Source organism: Gasterosteus aculeatus, chromosome 13, assembly GCF_964276395.1.
Source record: "Gasterosteus aculeatus chromosome 13, fGasAcu3.hap1.1, whole genome shotgun sequence".
Classification (NCBI taxonomy): Eukaryota; Metazoa; Chordata; class Actinopteri; order Perciformes; family Gasterosteidae; genus Gasterosteus; species Gasterosteus aculeatus.
Window position 1 is genome coordinate 6,305,697 of NC_135701.1, and position 14,208 is coordinate 6,319,904.

General features: G+C 47.1%; 1 protein-coding gene across 1 annotated transcript; it reads right to left on the reverse strand.

Moving 5' to 3' along the window:
* Positions 1 to 203: 203 nt before the first annotated feature.
* On the reverse strand, positions 204 to 13,672 carry lifra (LIF receptor subunit alpha a). The gene is made up of 18 exons (XM_040196009.2): positions 13,490 to 13,672; positions 9,704 to 9,894; positions 9,466 to 9,602; positions 9,001 to 9,151; positions 8,552 to 8,824; positions 8,224 to 8,350; positions 7,355 to 7,491; positions 7,104 to 7,246; positions 6,786 to 6,948; positions 6,250 to 6,314; positions 5,794 to 6,031; positions 5,170 to 5,361; positions 4,942 to 5,043; positions 4,710 to 4,856; positions 4,446 to 4,583; positions 4,183 to 4,276; positions 3,895 to 3,961; positions 204 to 3,799 (listed from the first exon to the last, which is right to left on the reverse strand). Exons 2-18 carry the CDS (start codon positions 9,789 to 9,791, stop codon positions 3,098 to 3,100), a joined length of 2,964 nt encoding a protein of 987 aa, XP_040051943.2. The 5' UTR covers positions 9,792 to 9,894; positions 13,490 to 13,672; the 3' UTR covers positions 204 to 3,097.
* Between the last annotated feature and the right edge of the window lie 536 nt (positions 13,673 to 14,208).

Below are 14,208 nucleotides of genomic sequence, written 5' to 3' on the forward strand. Positions count from 1 at the left end.
CCCCACACAGAGAACAAAGTTGTGGCTGATTCGATCGGTGCAATCATTAAGCGTTGTTTCATCGTTTAAAAAAAATCTGTTTAAATTGGGTTTATTACGTTTCCAAAACACTTCCTGACCTGGAAAAGGCTCTCTCAAATTCCATTACTTTCACAGGCTGTCCAACCGCTGCTAGTGGAAAGAAAAGCACTCACAAACCGACAAATGGTCAGACAGATAACTTTATTAACACAAAAACAAGTTGCATTACATTTGTGTTATTAGTGTTAACATTCACATATGGACTCAGAAGCATGTCACTATAATTCAATCAATAGTAAAATATTCTGCAAAATGTGACGGAATTTAAAGCAATTTTGAGAAAAATAAATCCTCAGGTGCACAATAATTCAGTTAATAATTCATGTTGCCATAAACATTGTGAGTCTTTTAATGCTATAGAGTAACTTAAACAAGGAGTTTGAAAGATTCACGAGGCGCTGTTCTCTAAGTAGTACTTTATAACGACATGCATCGACGAAAAACATCTAAGGCCAGAGATGAAGATGTGTGCGCTGTGTATAAAGCACAGAATTGTTATGATCTACACAGTAAATAGTCATTCCAATTTTCTAAAAAACAAAACGTACGGGTAATTGTATGTCAGCGGTCTCCACGTTGGAGCCTGCGTGGTGATTACTTTACCCCCACTTATAATGTGTCTGGCTGAGCAACGCTGCAGTAATGAGATAAAGATGCGAAGCAGACTGAACTCTTTTAAGGACAGGACCACAATTCAATTTCCCAATTTTTCAGACACACTTCAAAAAGTTTAAATGTGTTTCAGCACATAGCAACAATACAGTCAAAAGCTGACACCTCTACAATTTGCAGGACTCAATGCATCTGGTGCTGCAAACACAAGCGTTCGCCTCCGTTCTATAAAAGGGAAGCCGGGCGGGCAACATTGCAGCACGGGGAATATAATTTGATCCAAATCAACATAAAATGCATGTAACACATAGCGTTCGTAGGTTACTCCCCAAAGCCGTGCTGGTTTGAGGAAGCAAACTCCAAAGAAAAACCATCCGTGGCCATATTTGAACTCTCAGAAATGGATGCAGCCTTCACTGATCTTCCACTGCAGCTGGTTGGTTCACTCAGGAAAGTGCCTCATTCTTTCAAATCCTTTCCCCCCCCATTAATCTCTCCAGATCAGTAACACAAAACCAAGAGGACCACCCGCCTGTCATCAGTTCATCAGTGGAACCATCCATTAAAGAAAGTCTTAATAAACATTCCCGTCACAGTAGTTTTTACTTGAAGCCTCCTGTCTGAAGGCACTGACAAACAATAAAACCAAAGGCTGCCACGTAGGTCGGCAGGCGCCTGCCTCTGAAATGCAGAAAATAAACATCCTGGTTACCGCCGGCACATAAGGGTTGATCTCTGCATAATAATGCTTTAGGGAAGCAGAGCCAATGGGGCATCTTTAACAGCCGCAACGTGCCCACGAGTGGAGGGCAAAGGAAGTGTGGTTAGTCTACTTTGGCCATTAGTGGCCTGTGTTCTGCACCGTCACGGAGGTGCCAAAGTGCTGTCAAGCGACCAATATTCACAAGATAATTCCTACACGTTTATGTCCAATTCAAACAAAAGAAACTTTACTGGTCATAAAAAGTTCCAAGTTGTCCCTTTCTTCCAGTCACAGGAAAAGACAAGGAGGCTTTAGGAGAAAATGTGCAATTAAATGACATTCCCTCCCTCCAAAAGAAAATGAAACGTGATCTCGCTAAAAAAGCACTCAAGCATAGCAAATCAACATCAAGTGTATTATCTGCCACCTCAGAGTTTAGAGAAAGAGCGACCAAAGAAAAACATGTTTTCACAAACACAAAAAGTTAATGTAACCAACGTTTAGACATTTCTGCGCCTGCTAAAATGGATTAAAACTGACACCCTTTGTACATAAAGCTTAGTGCCATTCCAATAAAATACACTTCTGAACTATATTATTGTAAGATATTCTTTTTTTTTTCCCATTCCATATAAACATTTAGGAGCAAGGCCGCGTGTGAACGGTGACATGGTGCGAATGTCTGGAAGCATTTATCGAGGCAATCTGACACTTTAATTACTCATCTAGGAGAATTACTGTTTAATACCAAATCCCAACTGGAGGACGACGCGCGACACAGAGCTACAACAATAGAAATAAATCACTGGCCTGGTTGTGTATTTCTCAACAGGAAAGAAAAAAAAAAAACATTTAAAAAAAACAAGTTTATATTCATGGTCTAGCTTATATCAGTGTAATTATCCACTCGGGCTCACCCCCCCCGCCCCCACACACAATTCCAGACAGCACCACTCCAGTGTCTGTAAAATACTCACTGCTCTTATTCACAAATACACCTTTCAATTGATATCCCACTGTTCATCAGTGGTGTGTGAAAAATAGATCATGTCCGTAGCGATAGGAGCGACTTTGGTTTTGATTCACGAGAGCGCCACTTATACTCTTTAAACCCATCTTTGTCCTTTCAGTAGCTCATCAGCTGTCATGAAACAGGCGAGGTAATCCTGACAGAGGACCATCAGAAGACATTGGTACTGTAGACTGCTCGTAAGTGTCGATCCAAAAATTAAAAACCGTCCCTTACTTTTATAGTTCCGTCATTAGGGTTGAAAACATGCGTAGTGCCTATCATGGGGAGTCAGGGGACGCGACAGCCCCCGGGGGTCCGAGAAATGTGGTTGGATAAGAGGTACGGAGAACGAGATTTGTTGTGAGCAACAGAAATGCTTTGATATAGAAATACACAGGGTGTGATTTGTGAAATTTGCACAATGGATAAAATCAACTACATTCCATATGTTTGGAATAAGCACCTTCATTAGCTGCTATTAAGCTGCTTCTAAAGTACAACTGTACGAATAGTAGTGCTAGCTAAGTGTGGGGGGGTTTAACAAGACTGTGGCTGAGGCTTGTTTGATGCACGGCACTGGTAACAGCAAGGAATCAGAAGGTTTCTAGCTACCCTCCCCCGCTGTCCTCCTCCCGCCCTCCCCTCCCTCCCCTCCTGGCCTGACTGGTAGTGGTGGACAACAGATGACCTCATGGTTTGGTGGATGACAGCAGGTTGGTGAACCAAGCCGCGGCCGCAGCCGCCGGCTGTCGCCTCTCGTCTGCCTGTTCGTCCCCGTCAGGGAGGAGGAACTGAGTGGACGCGATCGAGGTGGGGGACCCGAGAGAGGGGGCCAGGCCATTTTGACTCTCCCCGGCCTCCTCGAGGGAGTCAAAATGCCAGGAGCTCTGGGGTTTGTAGCCTCCGGCACTGGCAGCCTGGGGTTCGAACGAAGGCTCCGGGGAAGCTAGTCCCATGTCGTCATTCTGGGCTCTGGATTGCATCTGGGGCCGATAACCACCTCCACCTCCACCTCCACCTCCTCCCTCGCCTGTGCAGAAGGACGGATGAGCCGGTGGTTGGTGGACCTCGGAAGAGCCCTCCGGATCCGGCTGGAAGACCAAGGAAGACCCCGACGTCTGGATCCCCGTGTATGTCACGTCGGTGCGCGCTGAGTCCATAGAGGACGCGGAGGAAGCCGAGGAGTCTGGGAAACGGGGTCTTATGGGCCGCTCGTCCACCACGTGGTTGTAGTAGCGCAGCGAAGCCGGCTCGTCGGTGTCGTCTCCCAGCCGCTCTTCGTCCTCGTCCTCTTCGGGAATGACGACGAGCGTCTCTTTGCTCGAATCCCACTCGGGCTTTTCCACCATGTGGACCAAACTGTGGGGGGAGGGCTTCACATCCAGCGGCCCCTGTAAGGCACACGGCGCGTTAGCACACTGAGTACGCGTCAACGGGAAACGACCGCCGCGTAGTCTTCTCATATTGAATGAGACTTCTAGCGTACCTGTGGCCGGGACCAGTCCCCGGGCAGCTTGGGCTCGGGTATGTCTGGATAGAAAGCCTTTTTCACCCTGGTGACGAGAGAAAATGACAAGATATCATCAACCAGAACGGCCGCCTCAGTCGAAGGCCTCTGCTAACCAGTCAGACAGGCAGCACATAAACAAATGAAGATGCAACCCAACTGGTCTTGGACACAGTGGGGCCTGTACTGGGTTTTCACCCCCGTGGTGGATATCAGGGGTGATGTACTGCTCTTAGAACACAGCAAACACGAGCGAAACACACTCACCATTTCCTTTTCTTATAGCAGAAGATGGTGCCGATAAGCAGGAACGCGGATGTGATTCCCAGGGAAGCAAAGATTTCAAGTATCAGCCAATCAGCTGGTCGGACAAGACAATGAGAAAACGTTTCATTAAACCAGAAGCAACATATTCATGTATTAATCCAGGCATGTGTTGTGGCATACAATAAAAGCAATGGTTGCAGAATAATCAAAACCACGTTGATCACCAGTCGGAGCTAGACACACATAACTACACAGTCACCTACCGTATGGCTCCAGCATTATGGAGGCGGTGGCGCCCGTGTCCTCTCCTGCTGAGGTGTAGGCCTTGATGGTAAACTTATAGGAGCCTTCGGAGAGGCCTTTTACTGTGTAATTCCTGCTTCCCGGGTCAGACAGATTGGCTGTTCACAGGGTCAAACGCCACAGAGAGGCAACGGAAGGAAAGAAAAGTGAGACTAAATGAGGAACAGGATACAAAACGCTTTGTGCCGCAGTGACATCCTGCAAATATTTGTGTATACGTTTACCGAGAAGCGTGAGCTGGGTGCCATTATTGATGTAGACGTTGTAGCCCAGCAGGAAGCCTCTTCTGTTGGCCAGTGGGATCTCTCCCCAGGCCAGGAGAATGTCAGCGTCCTGCTGGGTTGTCGACAGGGAGACAGAACTGGACGGCACTGTGGGAGAACAGAACCGGCCCGGCGAGAAGCATTACAGAGAGTCCGCGATTAAAAGTCGGCTACAAGGTGGTACTATCCTCACCCAGCTCCTGGATGTATCCCTGCCAGCGCTGCAGCAGCTCCGGGGCCTCGGAGGTGCTGCTGTACAGGGAGATGTTGTACATCACACCCGGCCGGAAGTCGGCTGAAGGCAATGAGAGGGTTTTTTGTTTTTTTTAAAACAACGTCCATGGCCAAGAATAACATGCAGTTTGTTTCCTATTCTCACGTTTAAAAGATGCTTAAAATGGAGGCCTTGTTGCCGGCATACCTGACTCAACGGAGACTGAAGTGTTTCCGGCGGCCAACTTGATCCAGCCCACAGGGCAGTTTTTCAACGAGCTGCACACGGCATTGTACCAGTCTACCACATAGGCACCGGTGGCGTTGTCGTCGCGCTCCCAGGACAGCGGGAAGCCCCCGTCTGTATAGAAGACCCTGGACACGGAACGGGGTTCCACGTCTGGAGAGGAGAAAAAAACACACATGCAGCAATGGAGAAAGTGCATGTCTCCATGTTGTTTTATAACGTGTAGCACCTGCGGCTGTGCAAATAAAGAGACAGAATAACAATAACGTATATATATATTATCAGTAAGCCCCCCCGGCCGGGTGCAGGAGAAGATCCTGTTCCTTGCTCGTCTTCTGTCTCCTTGGATGGAGTTCCCGTTTATTACTTTTGACACTTTATAAGACTTGATCTCGATCTCACTCTGTCCGTCTTAACTAGCGGTAAAAAGCCGTGCGGTCACCCATCATTACCTGCGCCCCATATGTAAACTCCCATGTCACACTGATACACACCGATACTGAACAACACCCCCTTACACCCCCGTCTGTGTGCGTGTATTCAGAGCCAGTGAGCAACGGACTTTCATTCTCCAATTCCACGTACCTGTCAGACGTAGTGGTATATGAACACTTGCAGGTTGAGACTCCCCACCGGTGTTCCTCGCAACGACGGTGGCCGTGATCTTGTTGTCGCTGCCGGGGGTCGTGATCTGCGTGAGGTTGACTAGTTCAGCAGAAGTATCCGGGGGAATGTGTGCTGTGCGCTGTAGATTTTCCTCGGAGCTCCACAGAGTAACTTCATAATCTGTGATCGGACCATGGCTTTGTCTTTGTGTCAGAGGCTGGAAGAAACCAAGTGAAAGGGAGGCGGAGGTGGTCACTGTATGTACATTCACAACAGGTTGAGAGTAAAGGAAGCATAGCAATCCAAGTAGAAGAACCCTGAGAGGAGTCTGCGTCATCTAATGGTGTGAACGTGCCATTAAAAGTAATAAAACAAATAGTACATATACACTATCAAAACTAAAGCAATTCAAAGACATACAGAATTAAAACATACCTTCCAAAGGACCTGTGCGGGGTAGTTTTTGTTCATCCACATCCACACATCAAGAGCATCTGGAGCTGAGAGAAGACAGGGAACAATCACACATGTGTCGCTTTCTAACTGCAAATTTCAAAAAAGAATTGGAGCAATAAAAAAGATAAACACTAAAGAATAAAATTAAAATCTTTTGAGCTTGAAAGCTTATTATTAAATCAAATTCTCAGCACAGGTTCAACCTGAACAGCAATAACATCTTTCTTTTTTTTAACTATAAATACTACATTCTATGTATACTTCACAGCAATTAATACTTATTATTTAGGATTATAACAGCATCCTGACACCATTTCACTGAAGACTGATTTACAGCATAATTATTATCATTCATATCATATCAATTAGTTCTAGCTTCCAAAATGTGAAAATTAGCGGCTTTTCCTTCAATCAATTTGGGTTTTTGCACAGACAACATGTTTACAGGCTAAACCATGATTCAAAGACTGAAATGTGACCCACAGTTAGAGAGTCACTCAGAATAAACCCTTTACCATAAGTGTTGGTTCTGAAGGAAATCGTCTCGCTCCAGTTTCCCCACTTCCAGAAATTGTGCTGTGCACCGCAGCGAACCCGAACGCCGTACTCCTCATCGGGGTACAGGTCCAACAGCGCCACCGACCGCAGGCCCAAACCGGAGAAGGTGTGCTGGGAAGGCTGGGAGGAGACGTTTGTTACTGATAGATCGGAGGGACGCGAACGCCGACAGAACATGCACATGCACGCTTTGGTCCACAGAGAGTGACGCGGCTGGTCGTTGGCTTGCTGCAAAGTGACGGAACAAAGGGAGTGGTGTGTCTGACACAACGCACCTTGGCTGGGTCGCCTTTGGGCGTGAGCTCCGCCTGGCAGACGAGGGCCAGAGAGGAATAGACGTCGTACTTCCAACCCCAGCGCACAGTGGCGTTCCAGGAAGTGACAACGGACGTCGGGTTCTCTGGTGCTGTTGGACGCACTGGGGAGGAAAGGTGTACAGTGTGTTGGATGTTATTTTCCACTTATTTCTATCTCCATGCAGACTTCCTCCCGCTGGTGGTGGAAAGGTCAAGGGTGAAACACCCACCTCTGTGACTGAGCTCAGCAGCGTCGGTGAGGACGTGCTGGCCGAGAGGATTCTTAGCTACCAGGGTCCAGTTCCCCTCCCACCAGGTTTCACTGCACCCTTCAAGCTTGTCCTCCGTGCTGCTCGCGATACATTGCCTGCAAAAAAGAAATAAAAGAGACATCAAACGAAAATAAAGAGTAGATTCGCTAAGCAGGGTGAAGATCCAAACAACCACTAAAGTAACCACGCGACTGAATCTGACGGGTACGAACACATTCATAATGGGACTCGTCTTGACGTCGGCCATCAGAACGGTTCCTGCAAGCGGTCTGGCAGACAGACGGACTGGCTTTAATGGGGAAAGTGGTCACTCAGACTAAGTGCATTATCTCTCTTGCCATCCCTGCTCAACCTTGTTGATTTTGTCTTTTTTTCCTGGGATGAAAATAATATTTTAGAGAAAGACAATAATGGGTCATTTTCCAAGAAGCAAAGCGACATCAAACCCCATCCTGGCTCGTCAAGGTGTTGCTGTGAATCTGCTCAAAATAATATAATTTCATTTTTGCCCCCCCCCCACCCCCCTCCTTCCAATATTCTGTGTTTTTACCTTCATCCATTTCCATCAGGTGTTTCATATCCAAGTCAGTAAGACAATAACATCTCTTTCTTTCCAATGTGCGTGTTGTCTGCGTCGTTTAGCTGATCTCACTACTACACTGAGAGGGGGGGGTCTGTCTGTCCTTAATAGTCGTGCTTTTTTTGCAGGTTGTGAGCGGTTATAAAACAGATCAAGGGTGCGTGGAGCTTGAGTCCACGTGTCAGGGCGAGTTACGGCCATTCGCTTGAGTTTTAATTGAGGACTCCACTGTGTTTGACTGCGGTACCTGTTGTTCAGCATGTACTTCGTTCCTCGCTTGCCGTACAGGTTCGTGTCTCGTCCTCCCTTCCACCGGCACACGGCTGAGGTTAAGTCATGCGTCTCGCACACCAAATCACTGGGCCGGGGCGGATCTGGTGACACGGGGCGACGCGCACTCAATGTATCATGCAAGTCATGTACGTACATAAATCGAGTTCACATGGACAGATGTAACTACTAAGATGTAATGAAAATGTCCCACCCTCAATGTCCCACCCTCCCTCCCTCCGTCTGTCCCTCCACAGCCCATTCACCCATCTCACAACTATTCACATTTGAGTAAACCCTCTTACATCCGACAAACACCACGGCTCCGTTCATTTTAGCCTCCGGCGTGTCGCGACACACGACGTTGGATCCCGCTCTGTTGGACAGCGTCTGGTTCACAGCCGTAACGGAGTAACTCCGACTGCTCAGTGGGGTCGGGTGCATGACCGTGCTGTCGTACTTGATGGTACGCAACTGCTTCCCCTTCTCCACAATGCAGCAGAAGGTGGTGTTGCTCCCCACGGGGACAACTCGGTCCTGGGGGAACATGTAGATCGCATTGCTCGGGATATCACTTTCTGAAAAGACGATGGAAGAGAGACGGAGCCGTAAATAGAGGTCCAGCTATATTTATGTACAGTGGACGGTCGTTTGTTTGGCCGTAAGCACGAGCTTTCAGAGGCCAAGCAACATTTCAGTTAATAATCCCAAATTGACAGGGGCAGGCAAAGCACTGGATTATTGCCGCCCTGACCTAGTGTCTCAGTGCTGCTCCAGTCACTCGTCGTCTGTCCGTCTCTCGAGCGAATCCTGATGGACAGCGACGTGCACTCAAGGGGTTCGACTGAGGTCCAGGTCCACTGGTGCCGTCCGCTCGCCTGGTTCACCGACACCGACACCGTCTCCTGAGGACGACACACCGGGAGAAGGAACATGAAGCGGGTGGATGATCGTGGCCGATCACAGTCATAGCTCAAGCAGGAAAAGATAAACTAGGCCAATAAACTAGATAAACAGAGTGCCAAACAAGTGCTTGGACCCCATTAAAAATATATTGTTTTATGTTGTTCTGAGTAGCATAAAATATATATTTTGGGCTGTGTACCATAATCATAATCAGGGAAAACCCTTCTCTCACATGACAACAAAGCCGCCGTGTAGCACAGCTTTGCATGAGGAAAGTATCAGAACAAATTGAGTAACAGAGACGAGCTCTTACGTAGAAGACCGTTTCATTCAATTCAGTTCTCAGAATCAAGAGGTCAAAGGTTGCCGCCGCTCCTCCCAGCCAGGATATGGACAGTTGCTGTGTGGACTTGTCAGGGGACACGTCCACCTGCTGGGGTACGGCAGGGACTAGAAGAAAACAAAAACGATCGGGACAATAATAAGCAATTGTAACGTCAGCACTCAACGGACTACACGTGCGTTCCACCTCCTTGTAGTTTGGCCGTTACCTTCTTTGGCGAGAGTGTGTACAGCCGCAAGGCCCACGAGGACACAGGTGAGCCAGACGGGGCTCCAGGTGGGCTGTGAGCGAGACATGGTGGTCCGCTGGCCGAGTTACTGTCTGCAGATCCCGAAGGCGGAGTTCCTCTGCGCTACAGCAACACCATGCAAGTCATTTAGGAGGCAAGAGACGGACGCCCTGCGGGAAAAGAGAGGCGAGGGTTGAAAATAAAACTCACTGGCGTGAACAGCGAAAGTTCATCAAATGGCTTCCAGTTTACTCTTCTCACTGAGCCGGTTCTCAGGAAGAGCTGCGTTCTGAATTCCTGCCAACTCTGATTCATGTGCAAATGTGAAACAACAAAAGAGGCGCAGATGCTTTCTGGGCAGAAGTCAGAGAATGACGTTCATTCAAAGCGTAACTCCTAAAGCATTGACACCATAAACTCATAATAATAAATAAATAATAAACATTGTTTGCAATGCTATTATCTACCGGTGGTGGTTGGATGTTGATGTTTTACAGACTTGACCAGTGGTAAAAGACGCCTGACTACTGCCCAAAACGAGGCGTGGCAATAGCTGTGGCTCGGCCTCGATGAGCCTGCGTGCGTGAACTACCTGCTAAGAACGCGAGCGAGAAGCTGCAGAGCCCAGAGACAGGTTGGGACAGGCCGAGGCTGCTAGCTGCATAAAACAATGCACCCGAGTGCCGCCAAGCCCATTAGATTGCCCTCCATGCAGAATACACACCCGCCAACGCACCAGCAAAGCCGGTTCTTTGGATAACAGAAGAGTCCCACCTTCCCAGCAGAAACTGTGGGCAAAACGAGGGAGTTCTGTGCAAAACTAAACACTGGTTCCGGAGATAAGAGCAAGCTTACACAGAGGGAAATGATGACACACACACACACACTGCTTATCTCACGCCACTGTTTCACTCCAAACCATCAGTATTTTTTGTTCCATTGCCATCGAGACTCCGCGGGCCGACAGAAGGCCGCTGCAGGGTTCAAATAATAAGGATGAAAACAAGAGGATACTGGAAATACTCAGATAAAGTATTCCAAGGAGCTTTGGAAAACATTTTTTGTTATCAACAAGCAAAAAAAAAAGAAATAAACTAAGCAACAAAACACGAGCAATCGGGTTACAAAAGCACAAAGTGCATCCTGATAATCTTTTATTACTCTACAGACTTCTTATTTCTTTTCTGGACATTTTGCAGCTGCGGGAATAAGGGAGGAGTCCCAAACCTGGAATGTGACTCCCAAAGTGGTTTCACATATGGTCTGTAAAGAGCAAATAAAACATAAAAGGCATGAATTGGATTTTAAAACTTGACTTTGTTTAAAATGCACCATAAGTAGACAAACCTCAACTCCAGATGAAATTCAGAGGCACAACTACACACATACAGCTGCAATGTTTCACACACTTGTGTGTCTGAACAAAAAAAAAAAAGGGTTTGTGAGCCCGCTGCAGGTCTAGCGGGCCCCCGCGGGAAAAGTCACGGCTCCTAAGGATTTTCCAGACTGAGCCATTTACCCTCCAATACATGCACTGATGGGAAAGGGGGGAGGGCTGGCCACAGATTCTGGGAAACCTCCCTAAGAAACTGATAGCTACAAATGCACACCAACACACGAATCAATATTTCTCCGCTGGGCTCTGATCGTTGTCCTTGCAGCAGTAACAACTGCGACCACACGCTGCAAAAAGAAACAACAACATGGAGGACGGCTGTTGCTTGCAAACCAGGGCCAAACTTCATCCGTACGCCTGCAGTCCTTCCATTTTGGGCCAGAAAAGCGTCACAAACGCGGCCGTCCTGTCAGATTCGGAGCGAGCCGTGGAAAATGTCCAAGAGGACACACAAAATATACCGCGCACGACCGACCGACCGCCCACCCCGCTGCCGCAGTTCTTTCTTTGACCTTGAATTTGCTCAGTGCGAAAGGCCTCATTTGTCCCCCGTATTTGCTCTGTAGCCAAAGTTCAGTACAAAACTGAACAGATTCACTCGGGACGCCCAACACACGGTCAAGTGTGTGGTCAGTGATTGTGCAAGTGAGAAAACACTGGCGCGCACAAACAAGATGCGTGTTTGATTAACCATTCATTTCGGAGCGAAGCAAACGCCAGACGTCTAAAGTTAAGCATGAAGGGGAATGTTAATCATCGCTGTGGACGACGCCAGGACAAAAATTTAACTACCTCAGCTTTATAGAAGCACCGAGGGGCCATTTTATCATCACACAGTCGACGCAGCCAGCGAGCTTTCAGCACCTTACTATCACAACCACATTTCCTAAAACTGAAAACAAAGCCTCAGTTGGGGAGGCAGCTGGAGCCAAACCCGGGTTGTTTGTCCTCGGGCCTACACACCCAGCGCGTAGTCGCAGTACTCGGTCACACGACGGCCGCCGCCACCAAGGAACTAAGCGCACAGAGCCTCTGGTTTGCTATAGAAGTGCGGTGACATTTTGTAACATGAGCTAAAGAGGCTGCTAATTATGTTTGACCCTCAAATGGGACGAGAGAGAGAGAAGACCGGACGCGAGTGAGATTAAGTAATTAAGTTAGAAGCTGGGTGAGGTAACGGAGGAGTGTGTGCTCTGACCTCAGTGAGGACAGGGCATTTGTTTCTGTGTGGGCGGATGTATGTGTGTGTGTGTGGCGCTTGGACCTCAACCAGAAATGGTTTCTTTCCTTCCTTCCTTCCTTCCTCCCTTCCTTGCCTTTCCCTGCAATTCTTTGCAAATTGAAGGGGTGAGGAGGTGTAATTCAATTTAGAAATACCCTATTCACTTTTAGATTTTTTGCTTCCAATTTACTTGACATAATTATCCCCCCCCCCCCCCCCCCCCCACACACACACTTTTTTTTTTTTTTTTTACAAATGCCCCTTGTTTTGGTGTACGGCAGATGTGTTACACTAAAAACCAGTGAAGAGGCTGCAACACATACAACTTTTGTTCCATTTCCTGAAAAAGGTAGTTAGTGAGTTAGCAATAGTTTTTAACTCACTACCTAAGACACATATTTGAGCAAACGTCACCATTAAAGAAAACATTAAAATAATGAATATGGATTTCTACCTGTAAAGGTATTGAGTGTGGTATGTTAAATTATGTAAAGTATGTACGCCATACACGTTTACATTTCCCTCCTGTGCACAACAAAGTGTAACATTGTCCTTGTCTGTGAGAGAGAAGCGATCAGCATGCATTCAAAATATATGTAAAAAACATTTAAATTTGTTGATCAGAACAAACATTGTCGTATCACACAAATAGCGTTAAAGATTATAATAATATACACGTGCCCGTTTGTCCATCTGTTTGTGTAATATCGGGTTCTGCGCCTCCAGAGAGAATAATGCGGGCGTCCCGACACGGACCATCCCAAACGGACCCGTCCCAAAAGGTCCCGTCCCGACACGGACCATCCTAAATGGACCCGTCCCAAACGGACCGCATCGTTAGCATTGGCCATCGGGCAGCATGACGCCCGTCGCCGTTACGCAGCTACCGCTGAACGTTACACGTCCCGTCGTAAACAACCGACACACGGGGATCACACGGGGATCACGCCGCGTCAGCGGGACCTCTAACAACACGTTATCGGTCGCGATTTGGAGGCTCCGTGTTAAATGTCAAAGATGTAAAACGATCTCGAGGCTATACTAGAGGCCACGGATGTTCTGAAAAACACGGCTAACGTTAGCTGGGGTGATGTTAGCTGCCCGACACGGACTACCGTTAAAAGTTCACAAATAACAACGAAATCACCTCGGTTGTGGCAAGAAGTCCTTTTCGGTGATGTTAAATACGTCGGCTAAATATGTCCAGTATTTAAGTTCTTAAAAAGCCTTCCCCTTGTGCTGGTCTCTTGTGCTCGGTTGATAAAAAAGCATTCCCAATAAATTCAGAGGAGGTTGGGATTACTGGAAAAGAGCAACACGGCGTTTGACTGACACGCGTGCTGACCAATGAGCTTACGTTTCCACTGGGGAGTGGGCGTTGTGGAGATGCGCTTCAATTTGGACATTATAGACCTACACGAATGCAAAGTCATTTTTTAGTGTTTGTTGTTGTATAGTGATGGTTTGTTCTCATTCAATTCAATTCGTTTTATTTCGTATAGCCGAAAATCGCAAATTATAAATTTGTCTCGGAGGGCTTTACAGTCTGTACACATGCGACATCCTCTGTCCCGAAACCACGAAATCCCGAAAACTCCCCTAAAAATGAAAACCCTTCAATGGGGGAAATGAAACATGTATTGACCTATTCTAGATAACACTAAGACGGACATTTATGGATCCCCTTTGTGGAAATACACAGCAGCACGACAAAAGAAACGAAAAACTATATACATACCATTTCATGATAATTATTTACATTTTTTTAAGAACATATACGGATATATACAGCAAATCACAGCGTTGTATGTGCAAACATATGCAAGTATGCATGTGCAGAAATGATGTTGAATAATAATAATAATA

What these genes read in the sequence shown, in the direction of transcription:
- lifra (XM_040196009.2), bottom strand. Translation starts at nt 9,791, where the DNA reads ATGTCTCGCTCACAGCCCACCTGGAGCCCCGTCTGGCTCACCTGTGTC. An exon ending in TGAATGAAACGGTCTTCTAC is followed by an intron (nt 9,152 to 9,465) that starts GTAAGAGCTCGT and finishes TGTCGTCCTCAG; the next exon opens with GAGACGGTGTCGGTGTCGGT. An exon ending in CACCCAGCTCACGCTTCTCG is followed by an intron (nt 4,584 to 4,709) that starts GTAAACGTATAC and finishes CCCTGTGAACAG; the next exon opens with CCAATCTGTCTGACCCGGGA.